General features: G+C 43.9%; 2 protein-coding genes across 2 annotated transcripts; both read left to right on the top strand.

Annotated features, from left to right (window-relative positions):
* Positions 1-6,829: 6,829 nt before the first annotated feature.
* LOC124407960 lies at positions 6,830-8,194 on the top strand. The gene is made up of 2 exons (XM_046884572.1): positions 6,830-7,463; positions 7,560-8,194. The coding sequence occupies exons 1-2, from the start codon at positions 6,830-6,832 to the stop codon at positions 8,192-8,194; spliced, it is 1,269 nt and encodes a 422-aa protein (XP_046740528.1).
* Positions 8,195-8,230: 36 nt separating this feature from the next.
* Positions 8,231-8,996, top strand: LOC124407959 (uncharacterized protein K02A2.6-like). Its single transcript, XM_046884571.1, has 2 exons — positions 8,231-8,857; positions 8,940-8,996. Exons 1-2 carry the CDS (start codon positions 8,231-8,233, stop codon positions 8,994-8,996), a joined length of 684 nt encoding a protein of 227 aa, XP_046740527.1.
* Positions 8,997-23,536: the final 14,540 nt, after the last annotated feature.

Here is a 23,536-nt window from a genome sequence, read left to right as displayed (position 1 = left end):
TTGGTGTGCCCTCGAGATTGATAGCTGACCAAGGCAGGTGTTTCTCGAGCAAAGATTTCCGCAGCTTCTGCACCTCTCAGGAAATAAACGTGCATTTGATAGCCACTGGTTCCAGCCGGGCTAACGGGCAGGTAGAGCGTACGATGAGCACGCTTAAAGACATGCTCACTGTAGTTGAGACTGGCCAGCGTTCTTGGCAAGACGCGTTGGGAGAAGTACAACTGGCAATTAATTGCACAACCAATCGGGTCACTAGGGCTAGTCCACTCGAGCTTTTAATCGGTAAGGTAGCTAGACCCTTTGGACTCATGACCTTGAACGACGATGAACCCGAGGTTGATATTTCCGATGCTCGAAGCCGGGCAGAACAGGGTATCCACAAGAACGCTTCGGATGACAAAGTCAGATTCGATGGTAGTAAAGCCAAAATACACCCACTGAAGGTTGGATGTTTTACTTGAAAATGAAGAACGAAATCAAACAAAGCTTGATCCTAAATTCAGAGGTCCGTTTATGGTAGAGGCGCTAGAGGGTGACAGGTATACTTTGAAATCATTATCAAACAATCAAACGTATAAATATTCTGACGAAAAATTGAGAAAGATGCCTGAAAGTCACGTTCCCAATGAGCTAGAAGCGTATGATGAGGAAGATACTGAAAGAGATACCGAAAATGAGTCTGAAACCACCTGTAAGGACTAAACACTACAGGCTAGAGGTCGCACCACAGCGTACTACCATGCTGTAGTCGTAACTGCAAACCTAGAGTGGTTTTGTCAGGGCGCGATGTGCAGCTGGTGGTGTGGCGGGGGCCTGGGTTATAGATAAGACATAATGCACATAGTTCACGTGGTTGCACGTGAGGGACTATGCTGTATGGTATCGTTGCACAAAGCAGCAAGAGCCTTGGGTAGTGTGTTGGGAGGCGGGTGTTCAGACTGTACAAATAAAGAGACGACAATAACTCATTGGAAACATGGAGAAGTGGTAATTCTTAATTGGAATCAGGTGTATTTAAATAATATTTTGGACATTGTCCTCCTACTTTTAGGGACACTCGATGACGCGTGAACGTCAGAATGGCCGTGTCGGAAAACAAGAGTTTATTTCTTTAGCATTACGCTGTATTATTTTTGTGATTTTCCAATAAACTAGTTTAAGTTATCCGATGAGAGTTGATTTATTGTGAGTTGGCCTATACACGGAATTGGGTGTTATGGAATGAACACCAAACGTAGTCACAGTCAAGGGATTAGGGGGATGTTGATAAACAAGAGGGGTACCGGTTGCAAGACGGTACCGATTGCGAGGGCGGAGACGAGCAGCTGTCTAATCAGTCTGAGCTGAGCAGCCGGAGAGATCGGTCCTGATCCCGTGGACTATGAATTACGTGAAATTCTGTGAACTCGCGAAATTCCGGCCGAGCGATGGACGGTCTACCACGTGATGAACAGAACGAAATCCCCCCTACTCCGACATACTTAAACCTAAATCCAATACAATATCTTGTTCATAGTGCTCCGAACATCATCCAGTAACATGAATATACGGAAGGAATCCCTCTGTCGCAGAAACCGTGATAAAGTTCTTTGTTTTTAACTTGTGCCACTAGATAACTTCTGCATGGCAGATTCCATTTCCAATCTCAGGATAAGATTTTTTGTTTCGAACAGTGTTAACATGGGATGCAGAATTAGTTGTAATAAATGGAGATTCACAAACTTTCAGTCTCAGTAAAGGACCATTTTAAGAGTATAAAATTGAATCTGGTTTCAAGCTATTAATTAGTTACTCCCTGATAAAGATTGTGACGTGGCGGGTCTACCAGCCCGTCACCGACCCGCACCTCCACTCCCAGACGGCCGCGTGAATCGCTCTTGGAGAGTAGGGGAGAGTCCTGCCGTGCCGCGCGAATGAACAACCAGAGTTAGCTTTAAGATCTATGTATTATTGCTAATGCCTTTGTTATTCCCCGGCCAAATTCTCTGAGGTGACCGCCACTGCCGCCACCCCTGCCGACGCCGTCCAACAACCACCCTGCGCTGCTGTCGCGGGAAATCGAAGGGACCACTGGACGACCGGCGCGGAGTTCGAAGCCCCGGACTCAGTAGCCGCGCTGTTGCTTGCATGAACGTCGATGCCGCCAGAGACATCCTGCTGCTGCCGCCCAGGGGTCGAGTTGCCTCCACCTGAGTCTCTGCTAAGCCCGGCCTCGCCCCCCGGCACCCAAAAGCACTTGGACTCAGCCTCCCCCTGGGCACTCCGATGCCGAAAGGACACTTCCGCCTTCGTCTAGACCACCCTTGCAACCCGCAGCACAGCACGGCAGTCAGACCGGCTGCCTAGGCTCCCGCCGGTCTCTCGCCAAAATCTACCGATCACCCCCCCCCCCCCCCCCCCCCTCTACGTAGCGCCATCACGGGATCGCCATCGCCGAGAGCGGGCGGCCACCTCACTCCCCCTTGCGCTGCGCTGTTAACAGCTTCGTGGTTCATCATAAAGTTCTCTTTGATCTGTAAAGATTCACTGCCATCACTGCGTAATTGTCATTTTGCCGTCGTGCCTGATTTGCCTTTGTGTCGGACGTTTGTTCGTTTTCCGCCGAAGAGGAATCGTGCCGTCTTCCCGTCTGAGCGGAGCTGATTGCTGTGTAAAGGTAGGCTAATGTTGCCCCGACTCTCGCTGGCTGTAGATTATCAACGGCCTCAGGCCATTTTTCCTTTTGCAACAGGTTGCCGACCAGCTTTGGTCGGCCATTATGTGTGAAAGCCCGCGAGCCTCGTGGTAGCTAAGCATTTCTATTTGAATATATTGTTGATCTTGTTTGCTATTCTTATCTTATAATTATTATTAAATGCTCTGGTTGTTCATTCGGTAATTTTCTGCCGTCTTATTGTATCGTATAACTTGTAATAGATCGTGTACTGTGCCGCTTCCCGGCCGCGTACTAAGTACGAGAGTGTGACAGAGAGAGAGAATCTGTGAGTGAGTGTGTGCGCCCGTGCCGTTGTTGCCGAGCGTAACTACCACCGTCAAGCAGCGACAGGCGACCGTGCCGATATTATAGAAAAAGCGAAGAAGGATTATCTTATATTTGTGCAACTGTTAGATTGTTAGCAAGTTTGTTTTTGGAATTGTTCTGCCTTGTTTTGAGTTTTGGAATTGTTAACGAATTTGCTTCACAACGAATTTGTACTTGCATGAGTTATCGAACTGTTAATGATTTTACATCGCTGATTATTCGCCTAGTCGGTCGCTTGCCGCCCGTCGCCTCTAGCTAATACTGCTTGATTTTTGCCGTGTTATATTGAATTGTTTGATTTTTGTTGCTGTGTTATATTTCATTTTGTTTTATTTTTATTTATTTTTGAATTGTATCCAAGCGTACCGCCACCGATAAGACCGCTTGCCGTGTATATATTTTATGTTCTATGCCTTCTGCCTTGCCGTAACGGCTCTTTTGTTAATAAATGCTGGTAGTTACATCTATGATCATTCGATTATCAACTATACTATTTCACCTTCGCGCCCACGTTCCCGTTACCGCTAGCTAGTCGGCTGTTTTGTTTGTGCTTGCCCCTGCTATAGTTTTTCTTTGAGATTTGGTTGTGTGAGTTTGGTTCGCCGTTCGAGTCGGCGAACGAATGCTATAGGACGGTAAATTTTGAATCTGGTAAGAGTATAGTCTCTTACGGCTCTCTCGAGCCTGGCGCCCAACATTTGTTCTGCAGTGCCATCAATCTTTATTTTTCCATCTTTCTGTTGCCATGTTGGTCAACGCCATTTTTGTATTACGAGCCTCTATGCCGACCCCGCTTTCCCCCGGGTGAAGTAAAAAGCCTGTTACAACCTTTACCTACTGAGTGAGCTGTGCAAAACCGTCATAGAATCTGATTCATTTCGTTCATGTCGTATTCTCTTATTATCGTATCTCTGACGCTACTGCGTCTGGCGCCCAACAATCATATCTCCTTCTAATTATCGATTTTACCTAGTGATCAGGTCAGTAACTGCGCCGTAGGGTAGCGTGATTATCTCTCCCTCAAGAGTTATCTCTCTTTTCCTTTTAAATAATAATCACGTTGCAATACATAATATGTAACATTGCGCTTATGACGCAAGTTATGGATCGCCACCTCCACCCTAAATATGTTTATCAACGGTAGCGACGAGAAGTCCTGGCACACGATATGGGTGGAATTAGAATTAAATAGAATATTTCTTCATCCCTTTTGTTTTTAGATATCTGTCACTATGTCCGGACTACCTCCTATCCCATCCCATGAGCGGGCAACCCGAGACACGTCAGCACAGAGAACGCCAGCAGCCCACAACCTCAGAAACTCCACGGCAGAGCTGAGCATGCGAGATCATCTTCCTGACTTCACCCCAGGCAGGCCTCTCAACGCCTCAGCCAAAGTACTTGGGTCTCTACTACCGCAGTGCCGGACTATCTCTACGGCTTCCGTCTATCTTCGTGACTGTGTCAATCAGCTGAGGGAAAAGAGCCAAACTGGGGAACAAATACCGCCAAATCCGGATGACGTCAAGCCGATTTCGCCACCAATGACATAATCTCGCGTCGGACCGGTAAACTACAAACCCCTGCAGTTGTGGTGCCTGCAACGCGAATATTGTAACTAGTTTTAGATAGGTTAAGTCTGAACTGATATTGTTAGTCGTTAGTAGCGCTTCTCGCTACGTTAGTTGTAGCGTCTTGGTAAAAACCTGTTTCTAACTTACCTTAAAGAAAATCACTAGTCCTCCATGAACCACGTTACGGCAAAGATCAAAAAAACGTCCGCTTTAATAAATCAACTTTTGTTCAAACCACCTAATCAAAGAATTGCGTTTATGTGACTCAGTCATTCAGTACAAATCATTCTCCCGTTGCATTCCCTACACAGTCCTGCATTGCAGTTCCCTCTACGGTGGACAAAGGCAAGCCCCTCTTCAGTGGGCCGATAACGGCCCCAACTATCGACAGCGAGCGGAACTACCTCCACTTGACCCCTCTCAACCTGACGGTTTGCTGCCTCTCGAACGATGAAAGAGACCCGAAGAAACAGCTGAGAGCCGCGAGCCCTGCAGGAACATCTACCCGGCCGTTTCCTCCTCAGACCACGCAACACTGCCATCTTTGGACTGTCTCCTGTTCCTGTTTTGGTAACGCTCACAAAAATCGGGGAAGATCGCCATGATAGCGTAACTTCTCGTCCTGCCCCCATAGCGACTTCACATGTTTCTCGTTTTCTTTCGAATTATGATTCTACAATCTGGTGATATCGTGACTCTGTGTCTCACTATCTGTGCGAATTAATTATTAACTCCTGTATCCTGTAAGTCAACTCCTATTTCTGCACGACTCCCTGAGTTATTACCTTGATCCTATTATGAACAATATCTTTGTCTGATTTAGACGCAACCAATCGAAATCGCCATTGTCGATACTTCTATCCGTTGCTTTTCTCTCAGGTTTTCGTGTGTTTATTACCTTATGATTGACTACTATTTAATTCCGTTGTTTGGTGTACATTAATATTTTATTGATATCCTCATCACCATTTAATTTCTTTTATACTGTCGCCTGTGTCACCCCCTCCGCGAGTGTGTGTGTGCAGGTGAATGAGAATCGTGGTTAGTATAATTAGCGTCTCTGGATTTTACCGCCCATATCGAGTTCCTGTGTTACTTATCTTTGAGTAGTCTAATATCGCGTCACGCTTAGCCGTGAGACGGTGTTAAAATAAGGTGCCTGTGAATAAATCGGATATACGCGTTCTCGCGCCCCCGATAGGCACGTGCCCCGACCATAGCGTGGTTTTCTTTCTGTATAGCGTCCTTTGTACCTGATAAAGTTGGTAATATGGTTCTAGCTACCTTTGTATTTCCGTGTTATAATCGGATAATTTGTAATTAATTGAATATTCGACTTAGCAATCATAATAGCGGTTTGACTACCAATAGTTAATTAATTAAAATAGTTTATTTCGGTTCGTGATTTTATGTTAGCCATTTTGTAACGCTCATAATTTCGCGTTCTCAAAGAATTGTATGGTAATTAATTACTTTGCTTTAGAGATAACTTATCCTTATTCTCTTGTTTACGATATAAGCCGGAATGTTTATAAACTTATGTTGGATAATATTGTTATTTCTGTTTCTTTCCTCACCACGTTTTCCTGTCGCCTTCCGCGACGCGTCCCAGGGACGTATTCGTATTCTGCCTTTCTGACGAGGTTGCGCATGAAAGGCTGCGTGGTTGAGACCTGCCTTATCCACCTCCAATAAATCCCTCTTTCATCTACTAACATACGGTATTTTGTTTACCATGTTTTGTTTCAATCATCACCCCCAGGTCCCCCCTGTCAAAAACTGACAGCTGAGCATCCCGAGAGTCAAGGTCAACAGCTGAGAGCAGCTGTATACCTCCTTTGTCCTTTGGTCCAGGCTATCTGCTCTATAAATTAATTCTTTTATCGTGGTCATAGCGACCTAGCGCCCGATAGCTACCTCACCGATTACTAATTTTCTTTTGTATGTATGTACACACACGAACACAAACACACATACACTCACTTGCTCCAAAACAGACACACACCTGAAACGACAATATCCCGAGACTCATCAGCAGTCTCGTCCGAGCAACCGTCATGTAAACACTCCTGATATGATACCGTAATAAACATATTGTAAACGAGAAATGCGAGTACCTTCATTTGCAGAACATAACATTTGGCGACGAGGAATAAAGAATCACGCGTGCAGGAAAAACTAGCACACCAAATGGGTGATAAAGTTAAGTGAATATAGTTCAGTAGAAGAGGAAATGGCGAGAGCAATCGGAAAACTAGTGGAATTTGCACCAGCGATTCAAACGTGGCAGGACTACATCGAACAATTTGAGTTCTACCTTGAAGCCAACAATATAACAGAGGCAAATGAAAAACGGTCTACTCTTCTTACCGCGGTAGGTGTCAGAATATACCCTACAATAAAATCATTAATTTTGCCGAAGGCACCGAAAGAAGTGTCATATGAGGAAAAAGTAGCTAAATGCACAGCTCATTTCGGAAAAACAACAAATGAATTACTAAGTAGAATCCATTTCCACAAGCGCGACCAGTTAGAAGACGAATCACTTCAAGATTTCGTACACGAATTGAGAAAACTGGCGCAAGATTGCAAATTCGGAGTCCCAACACAAAAATTACCTTTAGAAACAATGCTTCGCGATAGATTTTTAGCGGGCATTAGAAACGAAGAGCTGCAGAGATATTTATGTCAAAGACATGAAGAAATGGTGACGGAATCAAACCCCGATGGACTCACACTAGACAAAGCTCTAGAAATAGCTCGCAGCGCTGAGTCGACCATCGATCAACAGAAAATAATTAAACAAAAAGAATCGAAATCGGTTAATAAGATAATTAAAAAAGACAGGGAAAGAGAAAATAAAAATAGTCACGGAAAGGAATGCTACTGATGCGGGTATAAAAACCACACGGCGGAAAATTGTTTCTACAAAAATAATAAATGCGACTCGTGTTCCAAAATAGGGCATTTGAGTCGAGCCTGTAAAAGTGAACAGAAGGAATCGTCGAAGTCGAAGCCATCTCGCGCACATCGAGTAGAGGACGACGACAGCCAGCTAGAAAAAGACAGCGACTGTTACTCAAACGCAATTGTAAACAAAACAAACGCGACGAATAATAACGACAAATATAACGTGAGAGTCGAAATAAATTCTTTACCCTGTACATTTGAAATAGACAACAGGTCTCACTTATCCATAATAAATCGGGAAGCTTTCAAAAAAATATGGCAAAACAGCAATCCGGATTGGTCAAAAAGGGAGGTTAAACTTTTCGTGTACGGAAAAAACCGTTTAAACGTGATGGGCTCAACGGACGTTTCGGTAAAGTACGGAGAATTCAAGGGAAAGCTCCCACTTCCAATTACAGAGGATACTGTAGGGCCAAACCTACTCGGAAGAAAGTGGTTCGCGGATCTCGCAATAAAGATAATGGGAATTCAGCGGATCGAGAAGATCGAAACGGACTACACAAAAATGATAGACGAATTTCCCTCAATAACATCGACTAGATTAGAAGGCCATCACGGAACACCGATAAGCATTCTACTGAAAGAAAACGCACGACCAAAATTTATAAAGGCCAGATGCATTCCTTAGGCACTGCAAGAAACAACCACAGAGGCCCTGAAGAGCATGATTAACCAAGGAATGCTTATTCCAATAATGCAATCCGACTGGGCAACGCCCGCCCACTTCGTACGAAAAAACAACGGGAAAATAACAGTGGTAGGAGACTATAAAAACACGGTTAATCCGGAAATAAAAGATTCGGAATACCCTACTCCTACCGTCTCGGAAGCTTTTGCAACACTGAACGGGGGAAAAATATTTTCCCAGATAGTCTTGCAGAACGCATATAAACAACTGCGTGTGGACGACCAAACGTCAGAAATCCTGACAATAAGCACGCGAATAGGCCTGTTTAGGGTCACTCGATTCCTCGACGGATTAACTGCAGCACCTAGAATTTTTCAAAATTTCATGACGAAGATTCTACAAGGGATTCAAGGAGTGCAGATATACATCGACGATATCAAGATCCAAGGAAGAAGTAAAGAAGAGCACGACAAACGAATAAAGGAAGTCCTCAAACGATTACACGAAGCAAACCTTAAAATAAACGTCGAAAAATCGGTGTTCAGCGTAAAAACCATGGATTTTCTTGGGCATACTAGCTCGGAAGAAGGAATCAGCCCGATAAAAAATAAATTGAAAGCAATAGAACAAATCCCGGTTCCGAAGGATAAAAAGGATCTTCAAGTTTTCCTAAGAGACATCAATTTCTATGCGAAATTCATAGAAAATCGTTAAAAAATCTCTGAACCTCTGCATCGATTGTTAGATAACAATAAAAAATGGGAATGGGGAGACGCGAAGCAACGAGCCTTCACAAACCTAAAAAAAAAAACTGATGGGATCAGAAGTGTTGACTCATTATGATGACAAACTTCCAATAATGGTCTCAGCTGACGCTTCACCGATCGGAATCGGAGCAGTTTTGGAACACGAAATGTCTGACAGATCGGAGAAAACAATAGAGTACAGTTCGAAGACACTAAATAAAACACAACGAAACTATTCGCAACTAGAACGAGAAGCACTGGCGCTCATCAAAGAAACAGAACATTTCCACCAATACCTGGCTGGAAGAAAATTCAAGTTAATCACAGACCACAAGCCTTTACTAAGAATTTTCAATCAAAAAAGTAAAAGGTCACAAACACTTTCTTCTAAATTAGAAAGATACAAAAAAACGCTATCAGCCTATGAGTACGAATTGATCCATCGACCAGGAGAGAAATATGGAAACGTGGACATGCTATCAAGATTCCCACTTCCAGCAGAAGCAACAGAAGACGAAGAGGTTGCAAATGTGCTGATGCTGGAAGAAATGACCAGAAATCCGATCTCGGCTGAAGAAATAAAACAAGAAACTGGAAAAGACAAGACTCTGAAGCAAATGAAAACCTACATGAAAAAGGGTTGGCCAAAGAAAACCTCAAGAATCGTAAAAAAATTTTGCGTCCAAAGAAACGAACTGACTATTCAAGAAGGCTGCATTGTACGAGGCGACAGTATAGTCGTACCAAAAACCTTTCAACGTGAAATTTGGAACTACCTGCACCTAAACCACAGCGGAATAGTGGCAACAAAAGCATATGCACGCTCTTATGTATAGTGGCCTGGTATCGACGAGGATATCGAAGCATTGATTAACAACTGCGACAGGTGTCAGGACAACAGAAACAATCCTCCGCGAACACCGGTGAAAAATTGGGAAATTCCTGAAAATCCGTGGACACGAATACATATAGATTTTGCAGGACCTTTCCAAGGTCAAAGTTTCCTAATAGTGGTGGACGCAACTTCCAAATGGTTTGAAGTAAGCAGAGTTACATCAACAGTCTCAAAAAAGGTAATTGAAGAACTCTGAAGAATTTTCGCAACTTTCGGAACATCTGAGATGATAGTTTCCGACAACGGTACTCCTTTCAAGTCAGCGGAAATGGCGGAATTCACCAAAAGAAACGGAATCGAGCAAATTTTCGTTGCGCCGTATCATCCAGCGGCAAACGGACTAGCTGAAAGAGCAGTACAAACAACAAAAAAAAAAAAAAATTGAAGATATTGATCGAAGGAAATTGGGAAGAAAAACTGAGCAGATTTATTTTGAAGCAGCATGCAACGCTATCGACAACTACGGGATTAACTCCAGCGGAAATAATGATGAATTCAAAATTAAAAAACTCACTCGACCTAATAAAACCAAAATCTGAAACAAAAAAGCTTCGAACGACAGAAACACTAGACGGAACGCGAGATCTGAAAATTAACCAAAAGGTCCGCATGAGACTGTGTCACATCCTCGATGCCCTCTGCCCCTACTCATTAGTTTTATTTCAGTTTCGATTAAATTCATTTATATCTCATGTTTTCGAGTCTCCGTATGCATTGTATGCATACGGCTTTCTTTATCACTTTTTACGGCTCTGGGAAATAACCACCCCCAGCTTATAATAATCTTACTCATTAAATAATGTTACGGGATAATCCTTATCTAAACAGACTAGAATATACAAACTCTCTAAGAGTAACCAGATGACCGGAAATCGCTTCTCGATATTTCCAGGTATGCAGAATCTGGCACGCACGTGCAACGGATTAAAATCCATATATCCATCTTTGAAGTGTCTGTTTGGACAGGGTCATCCCGAACATACAGTAGAATATTTTTTTTATCATGTACCAAAACAAGCACGGCAATTCCCACCCGCACTCATGGAAGAGGCGGGATTAGTTAAGATAGTTTTGCATGCTACACCGTACCCAAAGGGCGGGGGTAGTTAATAGCGAATGGGAAATTCAAAATCTTATCAATACTTCCTTATTGGACAGCTCTCTCAAAGATGCTGGGAACCAATCAGGAAGTAGTTTTTCTCAATTCTCAATTCTCAGTTTTCTGAACAGTCAGTTGTGGGATAGTCGTCAGTCAGTTGTGGGATAGTCGTCAGTCAGTTGTGACATAGTCGTCAGTCAGTCGTGACATAGTTCAGCAGTTCTTACCGTTTCGTCAAGCAGTCATTACATAATTGTCAGACAGTCTTCAACAGAATTTGTTCTCTCAGTTTTAGGCAGATCAATCAGACCAGAGAATCTGTTAGAAATTCGAAAGGTCTTTTATTTTATTTAACTTAACAAACTAAAGCGCTAAAAGGGAATTCCGTGACTTTACATTTAAAACCTTTCATCTTTTATAATTAAAATCATTATAAGAATTTTCTTTAAACCTTAATTGAATAAACAAATATCGTGTGTTAAACTTACATCGCGAGTTGAACAATTAATTACCTTTAACGCCTAATATAAATTAAGCGATCAGTAACTTTAACCAATCTCACCACCGGCCGAACACGCAGAGCCGCCCACATAGCCCGAATCAACGGTCACCAGCAAAAGGTAAGTGACCATTTTATTATCAAAGTCGGTTCAACCAAGAGGGAGAACGACATCAAAATTCAAATAATTCACCATCCGGGAGAACTAGTCCGAGCCAAGCGTTATATTTTTGGGAGTGGTTTGGTCATCAACCAACCCAGCCCATAACAACTGTACCACAGCAAACATGGACCGAAACGGGCACGCGCAATTATAAAGCGAAAGACCGGACCACTGTCATACGAGGTGCAAGAAGAAAAAACCGGAATTATACACAAACGACACGTAAACCAACTGATTAAGATAAAGGACGAAAGAGATAAACAGAAGTCATCAGTGAATAAAGGAAACAAGTGATCCAAAAAAAAAAACAAAAAACAAAACCCATCGTTACCCACTTAGAAATAAAATGAAAAGAAACTATAATCGTTGATTAAACGTTTACTAGAGGGGAGAGATGTAATGTATGTACACACATGAACACAAACACACATACACTCACTTGCTCCAAAACAGACACACACCTGAAACGACAATGTCCCGAGACTCATCAGCAGTCTCGTCTGAGCAACCGTCATGTAAACACTCCTGATATGATACCGTAATAAACATATTGTAAACGAGAAATGCGAGTACCTTCATTTGCAGAACATAACAGTTATGGTATATATATTAGGGTGGCTGTTAAAAAAAAAGTTTATGCTCTAACTTGAAAAATCTCAAGTTCACCTTGGAAAAAAAAAGATCCCGAAAGTTTGAATGCTCCATCTCACTATTGAGGCGTGCCGGCAGATTTTTTTTTTTTAATTTGAAAAAGAGTTTTTTTTTTCGTTTTTCATTTTTCGTTGGATCCCGATTTTTTAGAATTTGATAACGATTCAAAAAAAAATAAAACGGTGAACAAATAAAAATGGGATCAAAAATAATTCTTACCGAAAGGTTTCCAATTTTCCATGATGGAATAGACAACATAGCGTACAAAAAAAAAACAAAGCCTAGAAATCAGTAAATCAAAATTTTTGTGAAAGTCTAGTTTTGAAAATCTAACGGATCAAAATAGTAACAAAGAATAAATCATGTGTGCACGGACAGATGATACACGTTTTTAAATTGATTTTCACCAAGCTCTCGTATTCATCAGTATATCATTGAAAGAATTTATCGATAGTCAGTCAATGGGTTTAATCGAGGTCAGGAAAGTTATACATAAAATTACTTGACTTTCGTTTCCGGTGTGCTGAGAGTGACAGGCGTGAAAGAGAGTGTGTTAAGGATAGTAAGAAAGCAGAGGGATAAGTAGGGTGAGTTGGGCGGAAAGGGGTGTCGGGAGGGAGAGGGTGCAGGTAGGAAGGGCTGAAAAGCAAGGGCGGGAGTACGAGGGGCAGGAAGAGCAGGAAAGGGAAGTGAGAGAGAGGGCAAGATTTCGAGGTTAGGAGCGGGAGGTCGGTGAGGGGAGAGAAGAAAGGTAGTGTGGGCAGGGAACTAAGGTGACGGCACCTGGTGAGCAAGAAGGGGAGAGGGTAGGGATAGACCAGTGAAAGGCAGATAAGGCAGTGTGCGGCAGAGCGCGGGAGTATCGACGGCGGTATGGATGGAGCTAATGGGTAGGGAAAGGAGCCACAGTTTAGGGGCCGCGGCTTCGTTATCGGTAATGGACTTGTAAAAAAGAAAGGGAGAAGAGGTAGGAGGGCAGGACGGAAAGGAAGTAGAAAAAGTACAGGGAAGGGATAGGATATTTGGAAAAGTAGGAAGGTGCAAAGGTCGCCAGAAGGAAATGGAGGGAAGGGCGAGAAGAAAGAGGAGGGAAGTATTCAGGACTTGTTAAGGGTGATAAGAAAGGAGATGAAGACAGGGCTAGAAGAAGTTAAAGGACAGGGAAAGGGACTGAGAGAGGAGATGGAAAAGGTAAAGGAAGAAATGATAAAAAGGAAGAAGCACTGGGAACAGGAGAGGAGTGAGATGAGGGAGGAAATACGGGACTTGGGCAAGAAAGTCGAGGCAGTGGAGGTAAGGGCAGGGGGAGGGAAATAAAGCAGGTACAGAAAAGGCTTGCAAATGTAGAGCAGCAGATGATAGGACAGGGGGGAAGGCAGGGAGAGGGGACAGTGGGTCCAGTAGAGAAAATATTAGAGAGAATAAAGTAAAGAAAGGGGAATAGAGTGAGAGTAGGGTATAAAAAATATGGATAGAAGAATGTGGAAATGAGATGAGATAGGAGAAGTGCTTCGGAATGCATGTGCAAAGACAGGGGAGCGGAGGATAGGGAGTAGAGGGAGCAAGGAAAAGCCGGCAGTAGAAGCGGGGCAACAGGTAACGAGAGGCAGGAGGGGGTGGATGTCGCTTTTTGGAATGTGGCGGGACTGGGGAAAAATATGACGATTTCTAGAGACGTTTAATACAGTGCGACGTTATAGTGTCAGAGGAGAAGGGATGGGCGAAGATAAGAAATAAACTGCCAACAGGGTACGAATGGGAAGTGCAGCACGTGACAAAAAAATATAGGAAAGGAAGAGCAATGGAGGGTATGGTGTCGGAAGTAAGAAAGGAAGTAGTCACGAAGGGACGGGAAAAAGTAAAGGGGAAGGAGGGAACAGTGATGAAAAGAATTAAAGTAGGAGGGGAAAAGTGGATGATAATAGGAGTTTACTTTAAACGGGGACTTGAAAAAGAAATTAGAGGAGGAAGAAGGAAGACGGGGGGACAAAGATTTTAGTGGGGGGGGGGGGGGGGGGGTGTTATTGCCAAGACGGGGCAAGAGGGGGAAGGTGTTGGGGGGAGAAAGAGGAAGAAAGCAAGGCAAGAAAGTTAAAGGATAGAAAAATAAATAGGGAAAGTAGGGAGCTAATACAATTATTAGAAGAGTTAGGATAGGAAATGATAAACGGAAATATAGAAGGGGATGAAGAAGGGGAATTAACGTATGTGGGGGTGGCAGGGGAAACGGTAATAGATTATACCATGGGAGACAACGAGGTGAAGGCATGGGTGCAGAGAATGGAGATTGGGAACAGAGTGGACTCAGACCACCACCCAGTAATAGTATGCTTAAGGGGGGCAGCGTTAGAAGAGCAAGGGAAAAGAAGGAAATGGGAGTAGGTAGAGGGATCTGGACAATGGAGGGAAAGGATAGATTTAGAAGAGAAGTGAAATGGGAGGGATTAGGAGAAAGAGACGCAGGGCAAGAGATAGTGGAAAGGTTGAGGGAATTTAGGAGAGCGATGGAAGTAGAAGGGAGGGGGGAGAAAGAGAAAAAAGGGTGGTGGAACAAGGAGTGTAAGCAAAAGAAAGTAGGAGAAAGAAGAGGGCTGAGAAAGTGAAGAAAGGGGCAGGCAGAGACAGAAGAATATAAAAGAGAAAAAAGGGAGTACAGTGGGATGTGCGAGGAAATGAAAAAGAAAGCGAATAAGAGGATTCTAATGAAAGCAGAGGAAGCAAATACCGAAAGTGACGTATGGAAGATAGTGAATAGGAAAAAAAGAAAGTAGAGGAAGGTGAGCGAGGGTATAGATGGGAGGGAATAGAGCGAGTATTTTGTGGGTCTATTAGGAGGAGTAGAAATAAGGGTAACAGGGGCAGGGGGTGCAAGCAGAGAAGGGGATGGGGAGCAGGAGATAGAGAGGCAAGAGATTGGAAAAGCGATAGGAAAGATGAGGGACGGAAAGACACCGGAGGGGGGTTCAAATAGTGAGCGAGGTTTGGAGATACGGGGGGTTAAAGAGTGGGTTTGGAAGACGGGTGGCCGGAGAAGTGGAAAGAAGGGTAGATAGCGCCAATAGTGTAGAAGCGGGAGACGCTATACCGGGACAATATCTAGAAACTATACAAGAACTGCGCATGCGCGAGTTTAAATCCGCCGTCCGTGCAGTCTGGCCACCCCGAGACCCTGCTGTTAAACTCTGTTCCTGTCGGCGATGTAGTTCACATGCATTTTTGAGGTTAGAATCTCAAGTAATTGAGATAGTCACTCGAAAGACTTGGGAAGCATTAGTAGTATGGGGGCACTTTGGGGTGTCACAACAAACCCCCCTCCCGCCCCTCTCTGGCGCCAGCCCCTTGCCAAGGAGTGACTTTGGGACGCGTTCCCCTTCCCCCGCCGCCCCTCGCCGAGGAGCGGATTTTGGGACGTGTACCCCTTCCCCCGCCACCCCCTTACCTAGGAGCGGATTTTGGGACATCATTCCTGTCCCCCGTCACCCCTTGCCTACGAGCGATTTTCGTCTAGAGGCTTCTATGGACCGTCAACCCTTTCCCCGCTACCCCCTTGACCAGAAGCGATTTTCGGGTGCTGTTTCCCTACCCTGCGACCCCTGACCAGCAAAACTGATTCCGGACTCTATGCGAAGGCTGCTGAGTGTGTACCCTTTACCCCGGATCCCCTATCCGCGAGACGGACTCCTTCCGCTCACCTCGTACCCCTGGCCGCAAGACAGACTTTGGGCTATGAACCCCTCTACCCGCTACCTCTGACCACGAAGCGAACTCTGTGCCATGGACGTCTACGACTGCAATCACTTCCTCCTCCTCCTCCTCCTTTACCCAAATGATGACCCAGACTCTCTGCCTACGTCACGAACGGGACTCGTTCTTCCTTCAGCCCTGTTCTTTGCGGCGGTTGCTCGTGTCACTGACCTTACCCCGCCAGTATTTACCCTAAGGCTTACTTATACTCGGAAAATGTAGATATGCTTTTCTAATGTTAAACTATAGTCGTACTTAGATATATGTATACCGGGACCATCTCTAGAAACTAAACAGGAACTGCGCATGCGCGAATTTAAATCCGCCGTCCGTGCAGTCTGGCCACCCCGAGACCCTGCTGTCAAACTCTGTTTCTGTCGGCGATGTAGTTCAAATGCATTTTTGAGGTTAGAATCTCAAGTCATTGAGATAGTCACTCGGAAAGGCTTAGGAAGTATTTGTTATTGAAAATTGATTGTTCAAAGAACGGTCGGAATTTAATGCTGATGCTCTTTGAAAATTCGTCCTATTCGATTGAAACAAGAAATCTGTTCAAATGTTGGGTGCTTGGAAGAAACGAAGCAGGTAGGTGGGGACAATTTATTCAATCATTTTCATTACTTCATACATTAAGAATAACAATAAAAATTTTTTCTTTCAACAGAAAATACAGCCAAAATAATAGCATCTCTGCTGTTAGCTGATGTCTTCTCTTCCCATTCAATTCATGACACATGCAGAGATCATCGGCCACTTTTGTTGGTTGGAAAAGGAAGTTGTAGATCTTACGGTTTCTTTCAATTTCAAATCTAATCTAAAGAAATCTAATCCGAAGAGTAAAACTCAGAAACATTCTGTGACACAAGTTAAAAATCAACATTTTCAAAATGTGCCTCAGTAATTAACTTTAAGGATAATCATGTTTTAGAGTAATGTTCAGAACATTCATATGAAAATATTGACTTATCGGATTCAACATTGTACCCCTTGTTCCTTTGAAACAAATGAATATCTAATTTTCACTGAAGTTCATGAAAATATTTACTTAAACCTAAATCCAATACAATATCTTGTTCATAGTGCTCCGAACATCATCCAGTAACATGAATATCCGGAAGGAATCCCTCTGTCGCAGAAACCGTTATAAGGTTCTTTGTTTTTAACTTGTGCCACTAGATAACTTTTGCATTGCAGATTCCATTTCCAATCTCAGGATGAGATTTTCTGTTTCGAACAGTGTTAACATGGGATGCAGAATTAATTGTAATAAATGGAGATTCACAAACTCTCAGTTTCAACGAAGGACCATTGTAAGAGTATAAAATTGAATCTGGTTTCAAGCTTTCAATAAGTTACCGGATGACTCCCTGATAAAGATTCATCATAAAAAAGTTAGCCAGCAAGTAAGTCCTATTGTAGACAAAGTGATCATTTGTAATGTGTACTAGTAAGTGAATGCATTCCTTAGACCTTGCTGGGGTTGAACGAGGCTCAAGCACGGATGATAGCTGCAACTAGCTAGTCAGATGATACTGTCGAATAATATTGACTTTAAAGACATTTTCAACTGAAGTTATCCAACATTTTTAGATTGAGATTGGTTCAGTTTACACATCGAAATTCATCCTTGGAATCTGATTTAACACTTGAAACACTATTCATCTGAATTGAATACCAAGTGAGTGAAAAATAAAATATCAAAACTGCCGAAAATAAAATTTGAAAAATAATGCGGGCCAATAATACTGCTTGGATTACAATGGTGCACGGAATGATTGCTCTGTAAAATTAGTTAGCAGCAATTGTTGAATAACAAACTTATTACTATTGGCTCGATAGATCTAAAATGATGGAATATTCAAACACCATGATCTGTAGTGTGTCGTGCTCTTCAATTTTGCCACGACTGATGTTCAGAAGGTGACGATGACCAGAAGAAATTCCTTCGGATACCTGTTGTCTAATGGAACAACGGAACAACCAGGTTCGATGGTTGGAACGGTGGCACCAATCGAGAAACTAGGGTCCTAGCCACCAAAACGTTTTGACCATCAGGTAAGGTATGATTTTCATCCTATTATCCAAACTTGAAACTTCAAGTCTGTCAGAACAAACGAATTTTATCATTGAATACATGTGAAAATATTGTAATATACAAATATCATAGTATCAGAAATTTTCTTACACGCTTCAACGCCTGACAACTTTAGTCTCGCTTCGATGATGTTTGTTTCCCACCTGAAAATATTAAAAGATATTATCATCAGACAAGAGCTTCTAATTGTTTTGAATACCACTAATTTTCAATAAATTGCGACAGAAAAACGAATTGCTACTTTTTGTACTCCTAAGCTTTGTGTTTCAAGACACACTATTTCTTTTATTCCTTGTTACTGATTTTATCTTAATATTTCATGTTCATTGGCACTGATTACTGGCTTCCGGAGCACTGCACTGTAACAAATCTACTCTGGAGCAACCTTCTACTGGGTTTCAACAATCCATTTATTTTTAATTTTATGTAAATAAAGAATCTGTTTGAAATAAACAATATTTTTACTTACCTGCCTCAGTTTGTCTAGACTCCCACTCGTTGATGACATTCCACATTACATTTCAGTTTTCTTCTTTCAATAAATAACTAATCCAATTTCTGTAGCTTTTGATATTTGTTTCTCCATTGACGCCTTTATTGTGTCGATTAAATATCTGCTAATATCAACTACGGTATTGCTGAATGACACTTTTCTTAGAAAATTCACGATAAGTAGGAATAAATATCAACATAACCTCAATACGCTACTTTACGCGCGAGATATTCAGAGCCTTGTCACATTTCGTGTACGTTGGTCGCCTTGGTTAGCTGACGAAAATTACTCCGCGGGGCAATTTCGCTGACCAATGAAATTGAATCATTTGGCGCATGCGCAGTTCCTGTTTAGTTTCTAGAGATGGTCCCGATATATATACTTATACGAGGATGCGGATGGATAAGAAAATGGAAACAAAGACGATGCGACGGCGTATACAAATTAAACTTATTACAGATTTATTCAGACATTACAGATACAAATAAATGCGATAGTAGAGCGGGTATGAATACGTAACGAATCAATGACAATTGCAATGTTCTTATTCCTATACACACACACACACACACACACACAAGATATGGTAGCAGGGTTCTTGTTTATTTACCAGTCTTATACGCAAGCGGCATTACAATTCTTAGAGGTACAACATTGAAGACACCTTACAGGATAAACGTTATTCGAATTAATACTGAAGCTTTTACGCTTCGAGACATAGGCTAGTCGGTTGTGGAATGATTCTGTGATACGATCGTTTCTTTTGAGGTCAGAAGTAAACACATTGAGAAACTGCCGCAGAGAAAAACCAGTAGCCATAAAGTGCATAAACATAATACAAAATTGTCCACATACATCAGAAAAGAGGCTTTGAAGCTGTCTGTCGTTCCAGGTGTATCGTCTGCAATTTCTTCGTAAAGTCCGCTTATGGTGAGGGATGAATGGCGGTAATCCGAAGCTGTCAAAGTATGTCCCGTGTGCCGAGGAACTGACGAAAAATGCCACCCAGTGGCTACCGGGTCACGTGTGGTCATCGGTGTTTGATACAAATGCTGTCGGGCGTGTCCAGATGAGTGGTATCTGATCCGCTGCAAAAACCCCGGTCCTCCCGTTCGGAATCGTCGGCATCGCGCTCCATATCTGTAGACTGTCCATTTTGCGCTTCGTCGTCGTCTTTTTCTTCTTCTTCTTCCTCGTGCTCGTTATCGGAGATAATCATACCACGCGCGGAAGATTGTAAGGGGGTATTCGAGCCGCTCGTAGTAGTAGTACGTAGATCGTAGGGAGCGGCAATTACGCTATCGGACGTAGGTCTGGGTGAATCAGGAGAGATTTCCGATGAAGCGTCTGGTTCTGGTATGACAGCTTCTAGCGATGAATTCCTCTGTGGTGGTTGAGGGGCCTGATGACTGGACGAACACTTCTCTCCGGTGATGCTGTGCTTACTGGCTGACGATGCTTCTGTATATTCGTATTTAGTTAGAATGTCGTTGCTGATGACCCATTTTTTGAGTTTGAGTGCGTTGTTCGTCGCGCAGGCGAAAAATTCCTCCTTCTTCACACCATGGAAGAAGCACCATTCCGAAGAACGCTCCAGCTTGCCGAATGCCGGGCATTCGAGGTCCTCCAAGTTCAATACTTGTCGCGCAGTAACATTTTCAATATATTTCGATTTCTCGCGTCCGCGGGCAACAATACGATGAGCGTTACGTGCAATTTCTCGTAGATTAACGGCTAGTTGAAGCAGAGTGATGTCACCTTCGAACCACTCGATGCCGTGGTCGTAACAGGTAACGTAATTATTTACGGCACGTTCTTTAAGTGGCAGATCCGCGAAGGGATATGGTGGTTCTACGAGCCAATGTGCCGAGTAGCGGTGATCGAGGGTGACGACTGCCACTTCTTTCGGTATGAATTTGCCGTAGACATCTCAAAACCCTTGGATATCTATCACGTAATCCATACTTGAGCTTCAACGAACGTACTCGAGTGAACAAAGATTGCAAGAACGATGCTGTCGCGGTGTAGTTTGAATGCTGACTGACTCGGTATTGCAGTTGCGTGAGGCGTTTTATATGCAGCCATGTTTATCCGATGTCTCCAACTGGCCTGATGCTCCCCTTGAAGACGTTGGAGTGGAGGAGTGAGCGCGTCCCCTCTAGCGGCAGTCACCACCTGCTGTGTCGCGACAGCGCCCGAGATGGGAGAGGAGTAACTCTTACCCCGAAAAATCTGTAATGACCTGACGTGCAGCATCCACTTCAATCAGATAATCGAATTCAGCCTACACCAGGCAATTCACAGTTTCTTTGGGGGCTTCGTCAAAGCGCACTTCAACCCTGAGAGTTCCGTGTTTGATGAGCGACCGGTGAGACGGACAGTTGGCAGAGAGATCGGGAGTTAGATCAAATGCCATTAGACAATTTTCTTTGGCGAACTGTTGTCGATTGATACCATTTCCGTCGTTCGGAAAATGAATCCCCGTACCGGAGAAGAGGGTGTGATAGGCGTCCACGTAGAGATCGTCTTTGCCAAAGTTCATCTGTAGCGGTTTCGATGGAACTTGCACTCCGTTGACGTACAGCGAGAGGAAATTCAGAGAGTAGTTTTGAAAATTGAATGGATTGCGTTGTCTGTCTCCGTTGAAGGCTTTATGCTGACAAATCCGATTATCACTCGTTTCGGTAGCTGACCGAGTATCACATTGTCCAGCGTTTCTGCTTGTACTCCTGCATGTATGGTGAAGGATTTCACCTCGACTCTGGTCACGGGGTATTTTGCTGTACCTTTGGCTAGTGTCCGTGCATGCGCTAACAAGATTCCGGGGCTGATCTTCACCCGACGAACGAGCAGCGAAGTTTCCAGGATGTGTAGCTTGTGGCGATTTTCGGCTTCCATGATGCAAAAGCTATCTCTCGATCTCACGAGGCGAAGACGCAGTTCCACACCGTTGAGTAAAAATTTGTCTTGATTGAATACGTCGCAGTGTAGATGACCAATGAGATCAACGGTACGGGCATTGCTCATGATCCGTTTGCGTTCGATGAATCCGCGATCCGCACCGGCAGCGTCAGCGTCGTATACATATGATACTCCTTCCTCGCTGTCGTACCATAGTGCCGATGAAAGATGAGATTTCTTGGCGTGAGGTGCGTAATTCAGTAGGGTCTCTATGTACGCTCGATAGGCATAAGAGTTGTTGGCTGGGGAGACTAGTTTTTGATTGAAGAATATATTGACTTGATTGAACGTTGAGTGGAGCAGATTATTTACCGGAGTGGCGTGCGGAGTGGGTGCGTTGCCTTCGCCTGCTGGGGTGACCGGAGCCGATGGCTGTAACTTCACTCGTACGCTAAGCATAGTGTGTGCCAAGTCGATGTACTCATCGCCGTTTCCAGGTACAACAAATTCAATCGGGGAATCATCGGTTAGAGATGATACGGGCTTGTAGTGTACCCATTGACCAGCCTCAATAGACGTCTGCGTTGGTGGTAGAGAAAATAATTCCAGTTCCGACTTCATACACTCACCCGAATGTGCGTGCAGGAAGGCCATTGCTGATGTTTACGTTGTAGGCGTGCGGCGCGTGGATTTACCGGGGTCCAAATATGTCTGTAAGGGCCCGTTTTTTTACAACACTTTCTCCGTTTTGCTTTCTTGGTGGTTCCGGCCCGCTTGGGTGTCTTTACCGCTGTTTTCTTCTTCGACCTTCTCCGTCTAATTTTTTCCGTTGTACCAGCTGTACACGCGGGCGATGTTTGACTGACGCGCTAATCCTACGGCACGCTTGTTATAGCCGGACTCCTTCATGAGTTTATCAATCTTTTCTTCAGCAGCTCTCTTCAAATTATGTCCCGATTCTGCGATTCGCCTCTTGACTGACTGTTTGAACGGTGTATCGTTGTTTATATCTGACATAACGTTCATCCCTGCACGCAGTGCCTCTTTTCCGACCGCTCTGGCACCACTGGTCAGCAACGGAAATATTCGACGAAACAGGCCTCCCAAGAAGCTCCCGATTCCGTGTCCTCGCTGATGTGGTGCACCTCGGTAAATCGTTTCTATGCCTCCACCGCCAAGTTGAGCTTCGTAATGATGCGCGTAATGGGTCATGTTGTACCTGGTGTTCTTTCTCTTTTTATTTTTGCCGCGTAACTCCTTACCACCGTTTCAACGCGATTTCATCCAATTACTGAACTCGTCTGAAGTGCAGCGTAACCGCCAAAGTCCCGCGCGCGAATGGCGCTGGTCTTCCGAATTGATCTCTTATATCGATTTCGATGGTATGAAAGTTGGTCAGCATCAGTGGCACGTAGTACAGCGGTGATAAGGTTTTCATCTCTGATTCGCCTTGTGAGGTGCTGTCTTTAACACATGTTTGAATGACTCGTAACAGCGGTGCGTAAACGTCTCCAACGATGCGTGGTTCCACTAGGTTGCAATAAATAAACATCTGACAGCCAGGGATCCTTGATGATTTGTTGGTTTCGGATACCTTGCACTCCGATGTCACAACTGCACCATCTTCAGCTGAACCGCAATACGTTACGCAGGGAGCCGTTTCATCTTTCGGTGGCACGTACCCTGGTGGGTGTTCAAACGTAAGCGGATAGTGGATCTCGGCCAGCCCGACTTCCCATTCACCCGTTAATTGGATCTGACGCGGTAACTGTGTAATGTAACAGCACGTCCGATTCTCCGGAAAAAACTGCATCGAGCTGTTGCTCCGTAAAGTTAGGTAAAATTGATCCCGGGCCATTTTCGTTTCCTTTGCTGCACGAGATCGACGATGAACCAACAGAGACTGAGGGTTATGCCGCGGTAGTGCGCAATTTTATCAACTACGTGTTTTCCCCTTCCACGCGCTGAAGTTCAGGCTCGAAGAACAAACCGTCGATCACCTCGCCGTTGAGATCTTTCAAGACGTATACTATCAGCGAACGCGCAAGCACTCGCT

The sequence above is a fragment of the Diprion similis genome, chromosome 7, assembly GCF_021155765.1.
Source record: "Diprion similis isolate iyDipSimi1 chromosome 7, iyDipSimi1.1, whole genome shotgun sequence".
In the NCBI taxonomy this organism is placed as follows: domain Eukaryota; kingdom Metazoa; phylum Arthropoda; class Insecta; order Hymenoptera; family Diprionidae; genus Diprion; species Diprion similis.
This window is presented reverse-complemented; position numbering and strand designations above follow the sequence as displayed.

Coding starts and splice junctions, on each gene's coding strand:
- LOC124407960 (XM_046884572.1), top strand. CDS start 6,830: ATGGCGAGAGCAATCGGAAAACTAGTGGAATTTGCACCAGCGATTCAA. Junction 7,464..7,559: donor GGAAAGAGAAAATAAAAATA/GTCACGGAAAGG, acceptor GTTCCAAAATAG/GGCATTTGAGTCGAGCCTGT.
- LOC124407959 (XM_046884571.1), top strand. CDS start 8,231: ATGATTAACCAAGGAATGCTTATTCCAATAATGCAATCCGACTGGGCA. Junction 8,858..8,939: donor AGGATAAAAAGGATCTTCAA/GTTTTCCTAAGA, acceptor ATCGATTGTTAG/ATAACAATAAAAAATGGGAA.